The 21976-nt window shown below is 41.9% G+C and overlaps 1 protein-coding gene across 1 annotated transcript in view; it reads left to right on the forward strand.

The window, feature by feature from the left end:
• Positions 1 to 21163, forward strand: part of GRB14 (growth factor receptor bound protein 14) — a 37381-nt gene extending 16218 nt beyond the window's left edge. The window contains exons 6-13 of the mRNA XM_075285548.1: positions 1846 to 1956; positions 3001 to 3096; positions 10608 to 10685; positions 12362 to 12478; positions 13268 to 13337; positions 15477 to 15564; positions 18770 to 18863; positions 20867 to 21163. Coding sequence (XP_075141649.1) covers positions 1846 to 1956; positions 3001 to 3096; positions 10608 to 10685; positions 12362 to 12478; positions 13268 to 13337; positions 15477 to 15564; positions 18770 to 18863; positions 20867 to 21013 — 801 coding nt within the window. The 3' untranslated portion in view covers positions 21014 to 21163. The remainder of the gene's footprint in view (positions 1 to 1845; positions 1957 to 3000; positions 3097 to 10607; positions 10686 to 12361; positions 12479 to 13267; positions 13338 to 15476; positions 15565 to 18769; positions 18864 to 20866) is intronic.
• Positions 21164 to 21976: the final 813 nt, after the last annotated feature.

The raw sequence follows: 21976 nt of genomic DNA on the forward strand, positions 1-21976 counted from the left end.
AGAGCCTTGTAAGAAACTCATTGATGGTTCCCGAAAGCGGTTGTGCGCAGTTATTTTGTCTAAAGGTTGTGCTACCAAGTATTAGGCTGAGGGGGCCAATACTTTTGTCCGGCCCATTTTTGGAGTTTTGTGTAAAATGATCAATGATTTGACTTTTTTTTCATTCTCTTTTATGTTTTTTCATTGCAAGCAAAATAAATGAAAATTTTAATACCAAAGAGTTTGTGCTTGCAATCATTTTCTGGAAGAACATGAGTATTATCTGACAGAATTGCAGGGGTGCCAATACTTTTGGCCAACACTGTACAATCCCTTGCCAATTAATGTCCAGTCAACACAGATTTAATAAAGACCCTTCCCTCATCCTTTGTGTCTAAGTGAGAAGGTTCATATGTTATCTTTGGCTGCTGTTCTGTTTGTGTGGCAATGACCTTGCTAGTCTTCGAACCTCATCTGACCTGTCTGCTACATGTCCTGTCCTATAGAACCTCCTGACCACCACTGTCGCCAGAAACCTACTAGCCCGACACGGGCCTGTCCGCATGTGTATACATGTGCTTGGAAAACCTCACAAGGCTCATCAAAAGGAATATTTGTAAGCTTCACCAGACAGTTTCTTTGAGCTGAACTTATCATGTCTGAAATGGAAATGCTATTATTACTCTAACCCTAATAAATGAGGTTGGTGAGTAAATATAACATACTGTTACTCACTTCTCTAGTACTTTGTCCTGCTGGCCAGTGCTGGTTCCCATTTTCTTTGGGTCTCTTCCAACCTCCTCAATGACGTCAGCAGCCCCAGGGGACACCTTAGACCTGTGATTAGGCCTCAACAGTCATGTAGGGGTTGTTGACATCATGATGGTTAGACTTGAACATCATGACATCGACACTCCCCACATGACTGTTAAGACGGAGTCATAGGCTGGAGTGGTCCACAGGTACACTGACATTATTGAGGGGGCTGGAAGGGGTTCAAAAGAGATTGGGGATCTGTACTGATTGGGATGATAGAGCTCAGGAGAGATGAGTAGAACTATTTGTTATATTTACACACAGCCCATTGACCTCTGAGTATGAAGTGACCTCGAAGTGTAATAGTAGTAATAGTAGTTAATGGGTGGTGAATCTCAAAAATTTTGGGGTTTGAATCCAAAATTTTGGGAAAATTCTTAACAAATCTATCAGGGGATCCCATGCAGCAGTATGGTCCAGATCCTTGTATGAGGGTAAATGTTAGAATACTTGAGATCCCTTTAGACTTCACTCCTTTATCCCTAAGCAAAATACATTGCAAGTTCGTGGGTCTTCACATGGTCAATAAGCCTCATGACAAGGATCTATCATTATATTTTAGGAAGCCAACCAGAAACTCCTAAAGGGAATATCCATAAGTTCAAAATCTTGTTCTAATCAATTAATATTTTCTTAATGAATCTTTGTGGTAGTTGAAGCTGTTTTTCTGATACAAGTCTCTAAATCCTCTGTGTAGACATACAGTTGAAAGATAAAATTCTGTCTTTCCACAACTCCCAAATAGGGGGAGTGTAGGAGTCTACTGTATGCATGGTTCTCCTGAGCTCCCTCTAGTGGTGGCTGAAGCTGTACAGTTTAACAGTGTTCCTATTCAGGAGTATTTTAAGAACTTTATTACAAAAATTGACCTCTGACCCCACATCAATGTTATATATCAATTTACATTATATAATCCCTTGCACCAAAAGTCTGCACCATCCTGCAATTAAATATTGGAATAAGATACAGTAGTGTATTGTGTGAATTATTAGTTCAGACCCAAAGATAGAATATTCTTATGCTAACAAGCCAAGGTTTATCTCTGTCTAGGACCCCAGACATCTGCAGTTCTTCAGTGACTTGGGCCAAAGTAATATATATATGTTACTGTCTGCCAGAAAGATGTATGGAGCACCGACCGACTATGGGTTCTGCTTAAAGGTAAATTATCATGATTGTGTCATTGTCTATGGGATCCCACCCCAGCTTATGTATTATGTTCTGCGGCTGCTTCTCTTCATACTGTATCCATTTTGTCGAGTTCTCTTCTCCTAGCTTTTTCTTAAAGGAGACTATAAATAACTGGAGGTAGATATTTTTGAAATACATGTTTAAAGGGGACCTTTCCCCACCTTGACCTACTTTTTGCATCCTATAGTAGGTGCTCCATTGATTCTGGTGCAGTTAGAATTTTTCTTCTAGCATATTGGGTGTTGATACTATGAACACCAATTGCTCAGGAATAAAAGGACCTGAAAATAAACTCCAACCATCTTGGAATCAGTGGAGTGCCACCTGTTGGTGTATGTATACATCCCCAATTTCCATACATGTCATATGTACACATCCATTTCAATGTCTTTAGGGTAGAGCCAGCGCCGCACCTCCTATGAGGCGACCTGAAGCGAGCGCTTCAGGCGGCGCTATGTCAGGACCCCAGGGAGGGCGGCATTTTTGATTACCTAAGCCAGTCCAGGACAAGCTGTCCTGGACTGGCTTAGCACCGAGTGGTGGTTTGGGGAGGCCATTGGAGCAGCGCTGCTCCAGCAGCCTCCCCTCACGCTCAGGCAGAGAGCAGGTCTTCTCCGTGCATGCGAACGGCGCTAAGCCCCACCCCCTTCGCTCCACCACGCCCCCTTCGGTCCGCCACGCCCCTTCGCTTCAGGTCGCCTCATAGGAGGTGCGGCGCTGGCGAAAGGGGTAGGTTCACCCCTGGCGCAACATGTGAATACCCCCAACCTCACATATCAGCAGATTACAGAATGAATGAAACCTAACCTGGTTGGGTAAATTTTGTAGAAGTCCCCACACCATATGTCACACTAACCGATGATTAACCCCTTCAGATGGCTAGATTGAAAGGTTGATAGTAAGAAAAGTGTATTTTTGCTTTGGCTGCTTAAAAAGGAGGATTTTAGTGACTTTTATTTCAACAGGTTTTGCCTGCAAGACATACATTAATCAAAATGTGCTGTGGCCTTCTAGCCTAACCAGACGGAAGGAGCCAAGGAAACAAAAATGCTGTGTGCGGAGAGTGAAGAGGGCAAAAGCTGCTGGGTGACAGCAATAAGACTGTACAAGGTAATATATAATATAATATGCAATCTAATGGTACAGACAAGCTCTCAATCTCTATAACCTGAAGATAGGACATTATATACAATCTGCTCCTCCTGCTCTATAACCTGCAGATAGGACACTGTATACAATCTGCTCCTCCTGCTCTATACAGATAGGACACTATATACAATCTGCTCAGGTCCTCCTACTCTATAAACTGCAGATAGGACACTATATACAATCTGCTCCTCCTGCTCTATAACCTGCAGATAGGACACTATATACAATCTGCTCCTCCTGCTCTATAACCTGCAGATAGGACACTATATACAATCTGCTCCTCCTGCTCTATAACCAGCAGATAGGACACTATATACAATCTGCTCCCCCTGCTCTATAACCTGCAGATAGGACACTATATACAATCTGCTCCTCCTGCTCTATAACCTGCAGATAGGACATTATATACAATCTGCTCCTCCTGCTCTATAACCTGCAGATAGGACACTATATACAATCTGCTCCTCCTGCTCTATAACCTGCAGATAGGACACTATATACAATCTGCTCCTCCTGCTCTATAACCTGCAGATAGGACACTATATACAATCTGCTCCTCCTGCTCTATAACCAGCAGATAGGACACTATATACAATCTGCTCCCCCTGCTCTATAACCTGCAGATAGGACACTATATACAATCTGCTCCTCCTGCTCTATAACCTGCAGATAGGACACTATATACAATCTGCTCCTCCTGCTCTATAACCTGCAGATAGGACACTATATACAATCTGCTCCTCCTGCTCTATAACCTGCAGATAGGACACTATATACAATCTGCTCCTCCTGCTCTATAACCTGCAGATAGGACACTATATACAATCTGCTCCTCCTGCTCTATAACCTGCAGATAGGACACTATATACAATCTGCTCCTCCTGCTCTATAACCTGCAGATAGGACACTATATACAATCTGCTCCTCCTGCTCTATAACCTGCAGATAGGACACTATATACAATCTGCTCCCCCTGCTCTATAACCTGCAGATAGGATACTATATACAATCTGCTCCTCCTGCTCTATAACCTGCAGATAGGACACTATATACAATATGCTCCTCCTGCTCTATATCCTGCAGATAGGACACTATATACAATCTGCTCCTCCTGCTCTATAACCTGCAGATAGGACACTATATACAATCTGCTCCTCCTGCTTTATAACCTGCAGATAGGACACTATATACAATCTGCTCCTCCTGTTCTATAACCAGCAGATAGGACACTACATACAATCTGCTCCTCCTGCTCTATAACCTGCAGATAGGACACTATATACAATCTGCTCCACTCCTCCTGCTCTATAACCTGCAGATAGGACACTATATACAATCTGCTCCTCCTGCTCTATAACCTGCAGATAGGACACTATATACAATCTTCTCCTCCTGCTCTATAACCTGCAGATAGGACACTATATACAATCTGCTCCCCCTGCTCTATAACCTGCAGATAGGACACTATATACAATCTGCTCCTCCTGCTCTATAACCTGCAGATAGGACACTATATACAATCGTCTCCTCCTGCTCTATAACCTGCAGATAGGACACTATATACAATCTGCTCCTCCTGCTCTATAACTTGCAGATAGGACACTATATACAATCTGCTCCTCCTGCTCTATAACCTGCAGATAGGACACTATATACAATCTGCTCCTCCTGCTCTATAACCTGCAGATAGGACACTATATATAATCTGCTCCTCCTGCTCTATAACCTGCAGATAGGACACTATATACAATCTGCTCCTTATGCTCTATAACCTGCAGATAGGACACTATATACAATCTGCTCCTCCTGCTCTATAACCTGCAGATAGGACACTATATACAATCTGCTCCTCCTGCTCTATAACCTGCAGATAGGACACCATATACAATCTGCTCCTCCTGCTCTATAACCTGCAGATAGGACACTATATACAATCTGCTCCTCCTGCTCTATAACCTGCAGATAGGACACTATATACAATCTGCTCCTCCTGCTCTATAACCTGCAGATAGGACACTATATACAATCTGCTCCTCCTGCTCTATAACCTGCAGATAGGACACTATATACAATCTGCTCCTCCTGCTCTATAACCTGCAGATAGGACACTATATACCATCTGCTCCTCCTGCTCTATAACCTGCAGATAGGACACTATATACAATCTGCTCCTCCTGCTCTATAACCTGCAGATAGGACACTATATACAATCTGCTCCTCCTGCTCTATAACCTGCAGATAGGACACTATATACAATCTGCTCCTCCTGCTCTATAACCTGCAGATAGGACACTATATACAATCTGCTCCTCCTGCTCTATAACCTGCAGATAGGACACTATATACAATCTGCTCCTCCTGCTCTATAACCTGCAGATAGGACACTATATACAATCTGCTCCTCCTGCTCTATAACCTGCAGATAGGACATTATGTACAATCTGCTCCTCCCGCTCTATAACCTGCAGATAGGACACTATATACAATCTGCTCAACTCCTCCTGCTCTATAACCTGCAGATAGGACACTATATACAATCTGCTCCTCCTGCTCTATAACCTGCAGATAGGACACTATATACAATCTTCTCCTCCTGCTCTATAACCTGCAGATAGGACACTATATATAATCTGCTCCTCCTGCTCTATAACCTGCAGATAGGACACTATATACAATCTGCTCCCCCTGCTCTATAACCTGCAGATAGGACACTATATACAATCTGCTCCTCCTGCTCTATAACCTGCAGATAGGACACTATATACAATCTGCTCCTCCTGCTCTATAACCTGCAGATAGGACACTATATACAATCTGCTCCTCCTGCTCTATAACCTGCAGATAGGACACTATATACAATCTGCTCCTCCTGCTCTATAACCTGCAGATAGGACACTATATACAATCTGCTCCTCCTGCTCTATAACCTGCAGATAGGACACTATATACAATCTGCTCCTCCTGCTCTATAACCTGCAGATAGGACACTATATACAATCTGCTCCTCCTGCTCTATAACCTGCAGATAGGACACTATATACAATCTGCTCCTCCTGCTCTATAAACTGCAGATAGGACACTATATACAATCTGCTCCTCTTGCTCTATAACCTGCAGATAGGTCACTATATACAATCTGCTCCTCCTGCTCTATATCCTGCAGATAGGACACTATATACAATCTGCCCCTCCTGCTCTATACAGATAGGACACTATATACAATCTGCTCAGGTCCTTCTACTCTATAACCTGCAGATAGGACACTATATACAATCTGCTCCTCCTGCTCTATAACCTGCAGATAGGACACTATATACAATCTGCTCCTCCTGTTCTATAACCAGCAGATAGGACACTACATACAATCTGCTCCTCCTGCTCTATAACCTGCAGATAGGACACTATATACAATCTGCTCCACTCCTCCTGCTCTATAACCTGCAGATAGGACACTATATACAATCTGCTCCTCCTGCTCTATAACCTGCAGATAGGACACTATATACAATCTTCTCCTCCTGCTCTATAACCTGCAGATAGGACACTATATACAATCTGCTCCCCCTGCTCTATAACCTGCAGATAGGACACTATATACAATCTGCTCCTCCTGCTCTATAACCTGCAGATAGGACACTATATACAATCGTCTCCTCCTGCTCTATAACCTGCAGATAGGACACTATATACAATCTGCTCCTCCTGCTCTATAACTTGCAGATAGGACACTATATACAATCTGCTCCTCCTGCTCTATAACCTGCAGATAGGACACTATATACAATCTGCTCCTCCTGCTCTATAACCTGCAGATAGGACACTATATATAATCTGCTCCTCCTGCTCTATAACCTGCAGATAGGACACTATATACAATCTGCTCCTCCTGCTCTATAACCTGCAGATAGGACACTATATACAATCTGCTCCTCCTGCTCTATAACCTGCAGATAGGACACTATATACAATCTGCTCCTCCTGCTCTATAACCTGCAGATAGGACACTATATACAATCTGCTCCTCCTGCTCTATAACCTGCAGATAGGACACTATATACAATCTGCTCCTCCTGCTCTATAACCTGCAGATAGGACATTATGTACAATCTGCTCCTCCCGCTCTATAACCTGCAGATAGGACACTATATACAATCTGCTCAACTCCTCCTGCTCTATAACCTGCAGATAGGACACTATATACAATCTGCTCCTCCTGCTCTATAACCTGCAGATAGGACACTATATACAATCTTCTCCTCCTGCTCTATAACCTGCAGATAGGACACTATATATAATCTGCTCCTCCTGCTCTATAACCTGCAGATAGGACACTATATACAATCTGCTCCCCCTGCTCTATAACCTGCAGATAGGACACTATATACAATCTGCTCCTCCTGCTCTATAACCTGCAGATAGGACACTATATACAATCTGCTCCTCCTGCTCTATAACCTGCAGATAGGACACTATATACAATCTGCTCCTCCTGCTCTATAACCTGCAGATAGGACACTATATACAATCTGCTCCTCCTGCTCTATAACCTGCAGATAGGACACTATATACAATCTGCTCCTCCTGCTCTATAACCTGCAGATAGGACACTATATACAATCTGCTCCTCCTGCTCTATAACCTGCAGATAGGACACTATATACAATCTGCTCCTCCTGCTCTATAACCTGCAGATAGGACACTATATACAATCTGCTCCTCCTGCTCTATAAACTGCAGATAGGACACTATATACAATCTGCTCCTCTTGCTCTATAACCTGCAGATAGGTCACTATATACAATCTGCTCCTCCTGCTCTATATCCTGCAGATAGGACACTATATACAATCTGCCCCTCCTGCTCTATACAGATAGGACACTATATACAATCTGCTCAGGTCCTTCTACTCTATAACCTGCAGATAGGACACTATATACAATCTGCTCCTCCTGCTCTATAACCTGCAGATAGGACACTATATACAATCTGCTCCTCCTGCTCTATAACCAGCAGATAGGACACTATATACAATCTGCTCCTCCTGCTCTATAACCTGCAGATAGGACACTATATACAATCTGCTCCTCCTGCTCTATATCCTTCAGATAGGACACTATATACAATCTGATTAGCTCCTCCTGCTCCTGTAGCCTCAGGACATAGAAATAATCTTTCAAAAACAAAAAGTTGCACAGCCCTCTGCTAGCACTAAGAGCATTATGACAGATACTTACTATATATAAGGATACATGAATATGAGGTTCTTGGTGTTCACATTTTGATCAAACTGTAACTATGAGCTCTGTATCTGCCCCGTCAAGGTGACCTTTGCTTGGTGGTTCCTACAATTATATATATTCACCTCTCATAGGACCTTGGTCTCTAATGAATTAGGGGCAAATGTGTTTTTTTTAGCAATATCATGTGCTGCATATATCACAAACAGCCTCCTCTCTCTGGATTTATGGCCTCTGATTTAATAGGGGAGTGTAGTTCACCCATATTATCCTCCAATTAAAATTAGTCTTGGGCAAATACAGTAGGTGTCATGAACAAACCAAAATGGAGCTCAGCCACACGGTGCAAATAATACACAATAAGTAAACTCGGCTCCACACGATTCACTACTGTCTATAACACTGCAGAGTCTTTGTATGAACACATCTGGTCATCCCCCCAGAATCCTAGAACCTGCTGCCTTCTGATTTTTGGAATTTTTGCTGAAACACTTTATTATCTTGACCTGATCTGTGGGATTGATGGTCAGTGACACAGTTTCCCCCGCCTGGCAGAGTTGTATTTGGCACAGTGCTGCCTCCGCTGGAATTCCAAGTGTCAGACCCCACAGTCAGCTGAATGACATTCCTTTAATTTTAACTTAAAGTCATGAAATATAAAGTGTAGAGAGTCCGTGTATAAAGTGTATACAGGAGAGTGTCGTCGTGTCATCTACGCTCCAGAGGTTCTCCTAATGTCTAAGCAATCAGTAATGGTTCTAGTAATGTTTCCCCTTGGATAATGGTTTACTACCTTTATATATGACTACGACACAAGACACATTTAAAGAAACAGGAAATCTATAAGTGAATGAAAGCAGTAAACAGGAGACTGTCTTGCCCCCGCTATTTGTCAGTCTTCTGCACGTTTTGGAAATACAGTCTTGTAGAAACACAGCAGAAACCACAGGGGTTAACGTCCCATTGATCTCTGCCATTTTAGCTTGTCAGTAGGGTTGAGCCAATCTTGACTTTTCAGGATCGATTTTGAAATCTGATTTCCGATCATTTTTCATTCGAACCCGATCTCGATCCCAATTCCGATCCCAATGCAAGTCAATGGGATTTTTTCACTAATCGGAGATCAGATTTTAAAAACAATCCTATTCACTATACAGCATGGAATCTAACAATTGAACGCTTTAATTGTTAGACTCCAAGCTGTGTAGTGATTTTTTTAAATCACTAAGTAGCCAGAGGATTTTTTAAAATCCTCTGGCTACTTAGTCCCCCCTGGTGTCCACTTACCTGCAGAGATGGTTGGTCCGGTGCCCGGTGTTCTCGTTCTTCTTCGCCTCGCTGCCCCCTGCCTCCCAGGTTAGGAGAGTGTGGGCGAGTACACGTCACGTCTCCCCTCCCAGTACCTGCCCATACTCTCCTAAGTCACAAGCCCCGCCTTCTTCCTAGCTCTTTAACACTAACCTGGGAGGTGGTGGCAGAGAGGCGAAGAAGAACGAGAACACCAGGCACCGGACCAGCCATCTCTGCAGGTAAGTAGCTACTAGAGATGACAGCTAGTCTCCCATTAGAATGAATGGACACAGCCGGCGCGCAGGGGGTTAAGGCTGTGTGCCGGCTGCTTCCATTCATTCCTATGGAACCACAGTGGAGCTTTCACACTGAGTATACGCGTCGCTCAGAATGAGTGGAGCGTATACTCCGTGTGAAGGCTAACATTGTTAGCTTTTCCCACAATGCTTGGCCAGTAGCAAAGCATTGTGGGAAATAATCACCGATCTCGATCCCACCTAAAATGTTCATGTTCGGCATTCCGATCGCGATCGTGAAATTTTCTCGATCGCCGATCGGAATCCGATCTTTTCCGAACACGATCGCTCAACCCTACTTGTCAACATAGTAACAATTATTGTGTTCTATTGTATCCAAGGAGGGGGGAGGTTCCTGCTGCAGCCAGTTATCTTATCCCAAACATAGGACAGAGAAGAAGGGAGAGGGAGAAGGGGATATCGCTGATTTTCTCAGACACATGGAAGGAATATCTTTATGTATTTATCAGTTTTAACTGCAATATGAGACAAAATCGAATTAAAGAAAAGAGGAGGATTTGAGGAGGAATTACTTGGATATCTATAATTTCCTTTTTGCAACTTTTCTCTGTTTAGAGTTGTAACCTGGAAGGAACGGTATACTGTCTGTGACTCTGCTTTCTAATAATACGCCTATGTTCATTTGCAGCATGGCAAACAGATTTACCAAAATTACCTCCGACCTCACCAAAGAGAAGACCCGAATGGATTTAACCTGTCAGCAATGGTATGTATAGTAATATAATGAGTAGTGTAATGATTAAGGCAAATCACATATTGGGAATGCACAATTCTATGTTTAAAGGGGTTCTCTAAGTATGGGGTTTCTATATTTACCTCCCCAGGGTTCTGTTACAGATGAGCTATGTGTTTATGGACAGGTTTGGATCCTGGGTCATGTGATCAGAACCAGCACCTAAGTCTCTCTGCATCCCCTCCTGTGTTCTCCACATTTACCTGTGTTATGGGAGCTGGCTGAATACATTATTAGAATAATAAAGCCATATTACAGGTAACTTACATGTGAACATGGGAAAGGAGTTGTTGGAGTGACTTTGGGGCCGGGTATTGGTTCACATGACCTAGGGTCAGAACCAGCCTGGAAATCTGTGGTTCATCTATAATGGAACCCAGTGGAAATAAGTATGGAAGCCTTCCCTACCTTATCATTGTTAAAATGGGTGCAGCATCACGTCTGCTCACGGTCCTGGGTCATAGCTCCATCATTCTGCTTACTGACACCTCCTGTGATCACACATTGGTGACCGATCCTGACGTCTATCATAGCATTAGTATTGGAGTACCGCTTGACTATATCATGGTCAGTGGCAGATTGGTTGCAGACTGGCCCATAGTAAAGGAACGGCAGTGCAATGGTGACTACTTTACAATTCTTCAGAGCTGTGCTCCTTGCTGCCATAACATTATAAGACGGGATATCAACATTTATTACCATAATCCTGCACAGGGTCATACCGAGCTCCTATAGGTCCATATGGTGAACCTGCATGCACTCCATGTGGTGCCTTCTTGTTACCCAGGTCTCCCTTGAGGTCTGTGATTGGGTTTTAGAGGTCATGTTGTGTTTGGAGTCCCAATGGCCAAGCATGATGACGTTCACGCTCCCCATGTGATCACTGAAGCCCAGTTATAGGCCTCAACCATGACCAGGGCAAAGATGGTGGCAGAGACCCTGTGAAAAAGACTGCAACATCGAAGGAATCCCATTTGCCTCTCAATAGTGGTGATGGGATAAATAAGACGTCTTGTCCCTAGAGATGAGCGAGTAGTACTCGATCGAGTAGGTATTCGATTGAATACTACGGTATTCGAGATACTCGTACTCGATCGAGTACCACTCGCTGTTCGAATGGAAAAGTTTGATGCAGAACCAGCATTGATTGGCCGAATGCTATACAGTCGGCCAATCAATGCTGGTTCTTCTCCTACCTTTAGACGTCTTCTCCGTGCAGCTTCCCCGCGGCGTCTTCCGGCTCTTCATTCACTCTGCCAGGCATCGGGCCTGCGCAGAGCCAACTGCGCATGTCCGCTTGTAGTGCGGGCATGCGCAGTCAGCTCTGCCCAGACCCGATGCCTGGCAGAGAGAATGAAGAGTTGGAAGACGCCGCGGGGACGCTGCAAGAAGAAGACTGCTCGGAGGATCCAGCCCAACCCTCACTCGTGGACTTGGTAAGTATAATTTGATCGAACGTTGCCTTCCCCTGAAACGAGCATTTCCCCCCCCATAGACTATAATAGGGTTCGATATTCGATTCGAGTAGTCGAATATTGAGGGGCTACTCGAAACGAATATCGAACCTCGAAAATTTTACTGTTCGCTCATCTCTACTTCTCCCTGGACTGATACGTTACTTATGGTACTGTATATGTCTGTATTTGCAGAGAAGCATTTCCGAAAACTCTCTTGTGGCAATCGACTTCTCAGGCCATAAAACCAGAGTCGTCGACAATCCTACAGAAGCCTTGTCTATTGCCCTACAAGAAGGACTTCTATGGAGGGTATGTATGATACTTACTCAATATAAGAGATTGGCAAACATTAATAATTGGTGATTTGTCTGGAACGAACTAAAATGGCCACTACTTTGGGGTTCAGACTCCAATGTATGATAGGTGGAGTCTCAGAGAAGGTTGAGCAATTTCGGATACAATCGGAAGCAAAATTATCATAGTATAAGGTCTCTTCCTTTTTGGGGTTTCCTCACGATGACTGGTGAGGTCATACAGCCGGGATCACTGTCGTGGTTTGTGTTTGGCCACAGCAGTCACGTGGACATTCCGAATGTCATGACATCATATGGAAATAATAATGTCACTTCCAGTTCTAAACATCCTCATGATGCAAAAAAAAAAAAAAAAAAAAAAATCATAAATAAAAAAAATTATTAAAAAAATTAAAATAAACATCATAAATAAATAAAAAAATTATAAAAAATAAAATAAAAATTATAAATAAATAAAAAAGTATAAAAAAATTAAAATAAAAAATTAAACCTGAATAATAAATAATGAATATGTTAAATAATACATTGAATAATGCCCTGAATTAATTAAATCAACTAATCTCACACTATGGGTATAGCGCCTTTAATAATATATTCCTGGGCACTGTCCCAGCTGTATGGCAGCGACATGACATATTGAAATTTTGGGGTTTGCGCCCATAAATCAATACTATAATCTGGCGTTCCCTTACGATAGGGGACAGCTGTATAACTTAATAACAGAGCTCAACCCCTTGATGTAATACTTGCAGTTCAAATTAACTCTTTGTTATATTTTATACAGAGAAAAAGTTGTGGACGGATCAGCGCCCATGGTATTCCTACAACGTCTCAAAACTCAAAGCTGCACATAGGTATGAAACAAATATCCATCTTTGTGACAGTTTGACAAAGGGGCGTATACTGAAGGGCTGAAACGCTGCTGGGATTCAGCTACCATTCATTGTTCAGGTGCAATCGGAGGCTGATACCAATAAATAGAGACAAGCGAGTACTGTTCGGATCAGCCGATCCGAACAGCACGCTCCATAGAAATGAATGGATGCACCTGGTACTTCCGCTTTGACGGCGGCCGGCCGCTTAACCCCCCGTGTGCCGGCTACGTCCATTCATTTCTATGCGAGCGTGCTGTTCGGATCGGCTGATCCGAACAGTACTCGCTCATCTCTACCAATAAAGTTTTCTATGATTGTATTATAGAGGTTCCGTATTTATGATTTCATTGTCCACCAGGGTCACCTGACATAAAAATATCAATAATGTATACATGTACCATATGTAATAGCACTGCATGGAGGTGACCTTATAATGCCTGCAGCCAGAAGATGGAGAATCCGAAAAACAGAAAAATGATAATTTGTAGAATTTATGTTAAGTATATTTCCCTGGAGAATTCCTTTAAGATGAATTTTGGAAGCCGAGAGACACAGAAAGAGTCATGATCACCTCTCCCCAAAGACAGTGATACATACAGTAGAAGGCTGTCAATCATCAGGACTCCTGTCCCAAATCACATGAACAGATATATATTCAGCTTCTCTCCTCTATCATATAACCCTATATATATATATATATATATATATATATATATATATATATATATATATCTCACAGTATATATATCACAGAGCTCAGCTTCTCTCCTCTATTATATAACCTATATATCACAAAGCTCAGCTTCTCTCCTCTATCATATAACCCTATATATTACAGAACTCAGCTTCTCTCCTCTATCACATAACCCTATATATCACAGAGCTCAGCTTCTCTCCTCTATCATATAATCCTATATATCACAGAGCTCAGCTTCTCTCCTCTATTATATAACCCTATATATCACACAGCTCAGCTTCTCTCCTCTATCATATAACCTATATATCACAGAGCTCAGCTTTTCTCCTCTATCATATAACCCTATATATCACAGAGCTCAGCTTCTCTCCTCTATCATATAACCCTATATATTACAGAACTCAGCTTCTCTCCTCTATCATATAACCCTATATATCACAGAGCTCAGCTTCCCTCATCTATCATATAATCCTATATATCACAGAGCTCAGCTTCTCTCCTCTATTATATAACCCTATATATCACACAGCTCAGCTTCTCTCCTCTATCATATAACCCTATATATCACAGAGCTCAGCTTCTCTCCTCTATCATATAACCCTATATATTACAGAACTCAGCTTCTCTCCTCTATCATATAACCCTATATATCACAGAGCTCAGCTTCTCTCCTCTATCATATAACCCTATATATCACAGAGCTCAGCTTCTCTCCTCTATCATCTAATCCTATATATCACAGAGCTCAGCTTCTCTCCTCTATCATATAACCCTATATATCACAGAGCTCAGCTTCTCTCCTCTATCATCTAATCCTATATATCACAGAGCTCAGCTTCTCTCCTCTATCATATAACCCTATATATCACAGAGCTCAGCTTCTCTCCTCTATAATCCTATATATCACAGAGCTCAGCTTCTCTCCTCTATCATATAACCCTATATATCACACAGCTCAGCTTCTCTCCTCTATCATATAACCCTATATATCACAGAGCTCAGCTTCTCTCCTCTATCATATAACCCTATATATTACAGAACTCAGCTTCTCTCCTCTATCATATAACCCTATATATCACAGAGCTCAGCTTCTCTCCTCTATCATATAACCCTATATATCACAGAGCTCAGCTTCTCTCCTCTATCATCTAATCCTATATATCACAGAGCTCAGCTTCTCTCCTCTATCATATAACCCTATATATCACAGAGCTCAGCTTCTCTCCTCTATAATCCTATATATCACAGAGCTCAGCTTCTCTCCTCTATCATATAACCCTATATATCACAGAGCTCAGCTTCTCTCCTCTATCATATAACCCTATATATCTCAGAGCTCAGCTTCTCTCCTCTATCATATAACCTGTATAACTATTTTATATTTATTACTATATTTGTGCATTCATTTTATATATATATAGCAGTCCATATGTCCCAGCCTTGGTTTCACCACAAAATATCACGAGATGAAGCACAGAAGCTTATACATCAGCAAGGACTGGTAAATGGGTAAGTCACTTTATATACAATGAAAATAAACCAAAGAATAGCAGCCCACTATGTGCCACTGTATGGTGCTCCCATATGGATAGGAGATCAATATTAGTTTGGTGACAGTAGAGGTCTCTGACCCTTATGATCAGATATTTGAAAGGGCCATGGTGTCTGTGTGAGTGCTACAGCCTCTGAAAGTCTACCTGGGCCCATCTGCCTGCAGATCATCTACTTATTATCAATAGTACAGGGTTAGTTCAGATTAATTCCATTTACTTCAATTGGATAATAAAGCTGCAACACCCTGTATTATCTCTGTACTGCCACTACTCTATACTTCCTCTACTCTGTACTCCCTCTATTCTGTACTCCCTCTACTCTGTACTCCCTCTATTCTGTACTCCCTCTACTCTGTACTGCCTCTACTCTGTACTCCCTCTACTCTGTACTTCCACTACTCTGTACTGCCTCTGCACTGTACTGCTGCTACCCTGTACTGATGCTACTCTGTACTGCCACTACTCTGTACTGCCACTACTCTGTACTGCCTATACTCTGTACTGCCTCTACTCTGTACTTCCTCTACTCTGTACTCCCTCTACTCTGTACTGCCACTTCTCTGTACTGCCTCTACTCTGTACTCCCTCTACTCTGTACTTCTACTACTCTGTACTGCCTCTACACTGTAATGCTGCTACCCTGTACTGCCTCTACTCTGTACTGCCACTACTCTGTACTGCCTCTACTCTGTACTGCCTCTACACTGTACTGCTGCTACCCTGTACTGCCTCTACACTGTCCTGCCGCTACTCTGTACTGCTCACTACTCTGTACTGTCACTTCCCTGTACTACCTCTACCCTGTACTGCTGCTATCCTGTACTGCCTCTACTCTGTACTGCCTCTATTCTGTACTGCCGCTACTCTGTACTGCCTCTATTCTGTACTGCCGCTACTCTGTACTGCCTCTACTCTGTAATGCCACTACTCTGTACTGCCACTATCCATTGCTGCCTCTTTTCTGTACTGTCACTATCCTGTACTGATACTACCATATGAATGATATGCAGGTAGAGCGCAGACACTGAAGCTGCAGCAGCTCTCACATTTGCACCAAGGCCTCTTCAAACATCTGATCTACAGGGGTGCTGTTAGTCAGACCACCACAGATCTGATATTGATGTTGTTAGTTAATATTCTAATCTCGAAGAACCCCTTAAAGAATTGTAATATCTGGGTCACTATTTTATTAGCCTGCTAAGGTGGTTGTTGGGGCTATTATTGTTGGGAACTCATTAGGAGCCTCAATGTGTATTTCCATTGTCCAGCCTGATGGCCATGCCATTGGAGCAAGAGTTCAGTATTTTGGTCAACAGTTTGTGTGACGGTTGAATAAGTTGCCCCCTAAGAGAGGACCATGGGAGGATAACAACTGTTAACACGCTATCAATGGATAGTGTAAAGTCTCTGTTTTTGAAAATGACCTTGTGCCATCCTCCACTATTTTGGTGTGACCTTTTGTACAAATATCCCCCTTTGCATTGAGTATTTCCATATTATATTGTTTGTTGGGCATTTGACAAACACAAAGTAGCATTAAGATGTTTTTCTACCACTTCTTCTAGAAATAGCTGGGTCTTTTGTTAAGCCGTGCCGTAGGATAATATACTGGAAAATGTGTAAGGAAAGTGTCGGAGTTAATGTTTTCATTTCTGGATCAGAGAGGCGTTTTGAAGTTCAGCTCTTCTGCAGTGGATCCAGCTGGTGTACTACACAAACTTGACAGCTCGGACCTATAGAGATGAATCAATACTCAAGTCATTGAAGTTTCTCTGAAAGCATAATCATAGTTTTCAGTATTATCTCCTCCACTTCTAAGCCAGAGAAGTTCTATTTATAAAACCCATCGGATTCTTTTAAAACTTTCCAAATGCCGTGTAGCGCTATTGAACGTTGGGCGTCTGTGTCGAGTAACACTTAAAGAATATCCTTAGAAGCAGGTCATGCAAATCGTGTCGTATATACCGAAAATGCCGCAGATTAGGAAAATTTTAGGTAAAGAACTTTAAGCTCTATTTTTTGAAAATATCAGCAATTTTATATTTACTTCTTTAGGATTTTTAAGGGGAAAAATTAAATAATAGGAAAGACTCTAGAGATCAGTGACCTGCATGGAAACTCTTGTTCTTCAAGAAAGTAACTTAATAGGGCAAAATCAGCTGCCAAAATATCTTGGGGCTTAGTATGGCCACGGGGTGTTGCTGGGATGTTGGGTCGCTCCCCCTGTAGGTGCTGTGTTACGGTGATGGTGGTTGCTGTGCGGTGCTTCACCCAATAGTGTTGGGACACCCTATACACCTTGACCAATATGTCTACTAAGAATCTCATGTTCATTGGTGTAGATTTTGCAGAGAAGCCGAAATTCAGGCGCATAACAGGATGGGGTGCAGTGGCATGGATTCCCAGGAGCCTTAGGGGGCCCATATGCACTGGCATCAGTATTGAGTTGCAGCTTCCATCTGACCCATAAGCCAAGGAGACCCTCAGATTACCCTAACAGAAAGTTTTTTGAAGAACTGGACAGGGAGGATGTTCCGGCCGCCATCTTGGAGAACTAAGCCCAGATTTTCTGTGGATGTAGGCTTGCTCCAATCCTTCTGTCTCTTCATGTCATCCCAGACAGACTGTATGATGATGAGATCAGGGCTATATCTGTGGGGGCCGTATCATCACTTCCAGGACTCCTTCTCCAAAGAGCAAAAGTCACACCGAATATTGATGGGGTTTACATTTCTCTTCATTCAATTCACAAATAAACTATTAACCCTTCTATTGCATTTTTCCCCAAATCTGCCTCTGAATCTTCTGCATTGTACTATATCTGCTTTAATAAATTTTTGCAATCCCCATAAAATAATGACTGTAGAGCATCGGAAAACTCAACAATGTGTTGTTGCTCTTGGAAATATATGAATACATCGACACGTGGGTGTTACCATTTCCCTTGTCAATGAGGTGTGTCCCTTTACTAAGAGATCGGCTCAGGAGTTTGCATTTGTGCTCTAAGTGGCAACTTAACCTGTAAATAGGAGGCTACAAGGAGTCTCCCATAGACTAATGATCATCTGACATAACATGTACTCCTGATCTTCAGAAACCCTCAGCACTGAAATATAATAATATGTATAGTATATAATAATTCAAAGAAATATCTTTTTTAGGGTTTTTTTGGTCCGGGACAGCCAGAGTACTCCAAAATCCTTTGTCCTCTCTTTGTGTCATGGGCAGAAGATAAAGCATTTCCAGATTCTACCAGTAAGTGTCTATCTATCTATCTATCTATCTATCTATCTATCTATCTATCTATCTCCTATCTATCTATCTATCTATCTATCTCCTATCTATCTATCTATCTATCTATCTATCTATCTCTTATCTATCTATCTATCTATCTATCTATCTATCTATCTATCTCCTATCTATCTATCTATCTATCTATCTCCTATCTATCTATCTATCTATCTATCTATCTATCTATCTCTTATCTATCTATTTATCTATCTATCTATCTATCTATCTATCTATCTATCTATCTATCCATCTCCTATCTATCTATCTATCTCCTATCTATCTATCTATCTATCTATCTAACTCCTATCTATCTATCTATCTATCTATCTATCTCTTATCTATCTATCTATCTATCTATCTATCTATCTATCTATCTATCTATCTCCTATCTATCTATCTATCTCCTATCTATCTATCTATCTATCTATTATCTATCTATCTATCTATCTATCTATCTATCTATCTATCTCTTATCTATCTATCTATCTATCTATCTATCTATCTATCATCTCCTATCTATCTATCTATCTATCTATCTATCTATCTATCTATCTATCTATCTATCTATCTATCTATCTATCATATCTATCTATCTCCTATCTATCTATCTATCTATCTATCTATCTATCTATCTATCTATCTATCTCCTATCTATCTATCTATCTATCTATCTATCTATCTATCTATCTCCTATCTATCTATCTATCTATCATCTATCTATCTATCTATCTATCTATCTATCTATCTATCTCTTATCTATCTATCTATCTATCTATCTATCTATCTATCTATCATCTCCTATCTATCTATCTATCTATCTCCTATCTATCTATCTATCTATCTATCTATCTATCTATCTATCTATCTGTCTATCTAGATATCCATGGACTGAAATGTAACTTTCCATAAAACTGTAGAAAAAAAGACTGTTTACAGCTAATCCAGTCCTCCCATACTATGGACACAAGCAGTGTTAGTTTATAGAGATGAGCGAACACTGTTTGGAACAGCCGTTCCGAACAGCACGCTCACAGCACGCTCCCATAGAAATGAATGGAAGCGGCTGGCACGCGGGGGGGTGGGGGGGGGGGTGGGCTTTAAGCGGCCGGCCGCCGGCAAAGTCTGCGTGCCAGGTGCTTTCATTCATTTCTATGGGAGCGTGCTGTTCGGATCGGCTGATCCGAACAGTGTTTGCTCATCTCTATTAGTTTATAATGAAGTCTAAGGAGAGGGAAAGGGGAGGAGGAGAATGTGAGACAGAGATCTATGGCGTCTATACCATTATATGTGTAATTTCTATTCGGAGAAGACTGGATAGTAATTCCTGATAACCCAGCTATGTTGTGAAAGAAAACTGTCTCTCTATAGTGCAGCGGTCTCTTTGCTTTGAGGAGCTCTCTTCTTCCCTCCTTTCCCATGTTCCATAGACTTCTATTGTAGAGTTGTAGAGCATTGATCAAACACTTTTCTTTAATAATGTACATCACAAAGTTTTTCCATTCACTTACACTATTCCTTTTGGATCCATGGATCCAACTGTTGGGATCGGGCAGATTAGCTATTTCTAACTGCTTGCAGCTCCTGGAATTATCTCCATGGCGGGTGCTGTGCTGCTCGTTCTCTGTACTTTTAGTAGCGGCAGTTACTATATATCTGCAGTGGTGTCTGACTCAAATCTATGGGACATCACTGCAATATCCATAATGGTCGCTATTAAAAGTGCAGTGACAGAGCAGCATACTCCGGCAAACAGCTGATCTGCAGGGGTCCCGACAATCTGATTCCCAACAATCTAAAATATTTGGCCCCAATTTAAGGATAGGCCATCATGTTTTAGAAGTTAGATAATCCTTTAATTTATAGAATGTTCAAGGTCAAAAATTATAAAAAATTTGTTGCAAAAAATAACGTAGGAGCTTTAACCCTCATGCCATGAGTAACTCTGATGTTTTTCTGTCTGCCCATAGATTGAAGATGGCGGAGAGGTGTTGTACACGTTAGATGAGGGGCACACAAGGTTTACAGATCTTACACAACTTGTTGAGTTTCATCAGCTGAACAGGGGGATCCTGCCGTGCACCCTGAAGCACTACTGCACCCGGGTCACCTTCTGACGGTCCATGAACTATAAGACATTGTTGTATATACGCTGTGCTGAATCCCAACTAGCGACTGTCATAGATGCAAAAACAAAAGATGAAGAAGCTTCCATTTGTGACCAATACTGACAAAGGGTTAACTCCGAATTAGGTCCCGAGTCACATGACTACAAGTACTTATGATTATACAGCAGGGGCAGAGACCAAAATGTCTGTACGACTAAGAAATACAATAAAACTATCTGAAGGTGATACTAACCCCTTGTATTGTCAAGTCTGCTACTTGGATTGATCTTATATTGTCTACACCTTTAGGCGGGTGATGTCATGTTTATATTTTAAGAAACACAGTCGGGGAATTTACTATTGTCTCTATGCCAGACAACTTGTGTAGATGGGAATAGTTGTGGCGTATCTTGTGTTATGCTAAAGATCATCCCTACATAACATACAGCACAGAGACCCCACCCCAGAGAAACCACAGTGTCAACGCCCACTTGGTTAATAGACGATAACTTAATCACTAACAGGGCTTATATCTTTGGAAAGGCTAAACAGATTTCAAAAAGTAAAACACCAAAATGTGCCAGTGCCGATCAGCTGATCACACCTGGTGACATCACAGACTAGATAATGTATGTCATTGGACTGTTCACACCTGGTGGCAGCACTGATCAGATGATGTGTGTCATTGGACTGTTCATACCTGGTGACAGCGCCGATCAGATGATGTATGTCATTGGACTGTTCACACCTGGTGACAGCGCCGATCAGATGATGTATGTCATTAGACTGTTCATACCTGGTGACATCACCAATCAGATGATGTATGTCATTGGACTGTTCATACCTGGTGACATCACCGTTCAGATGATGTATGTCATTGGACTGTTCATACCTGGTGACATCACCAATCAGATAATGTATGTCATTGGACTGTTCACACCTGGTGACAGCGCCGATCAGATGATGTATGTC

The sequence above is a fragment of the Leptodactylus fuscus genome, chromosome 8 (genome assembly GCF_031893055.1).
Source record: "Leptodactylus fuscus isolate aLepFus1 chromosome 8, aLepFus1.hap2, whole genome shotgun sequence".
NCBI classification, from domain to species: Eukaryota; Metazoa; Chordata; class Amphibia; order Anura; family Leptodactylidae; genus Leptodactylus; species Leptodactylus fuscus.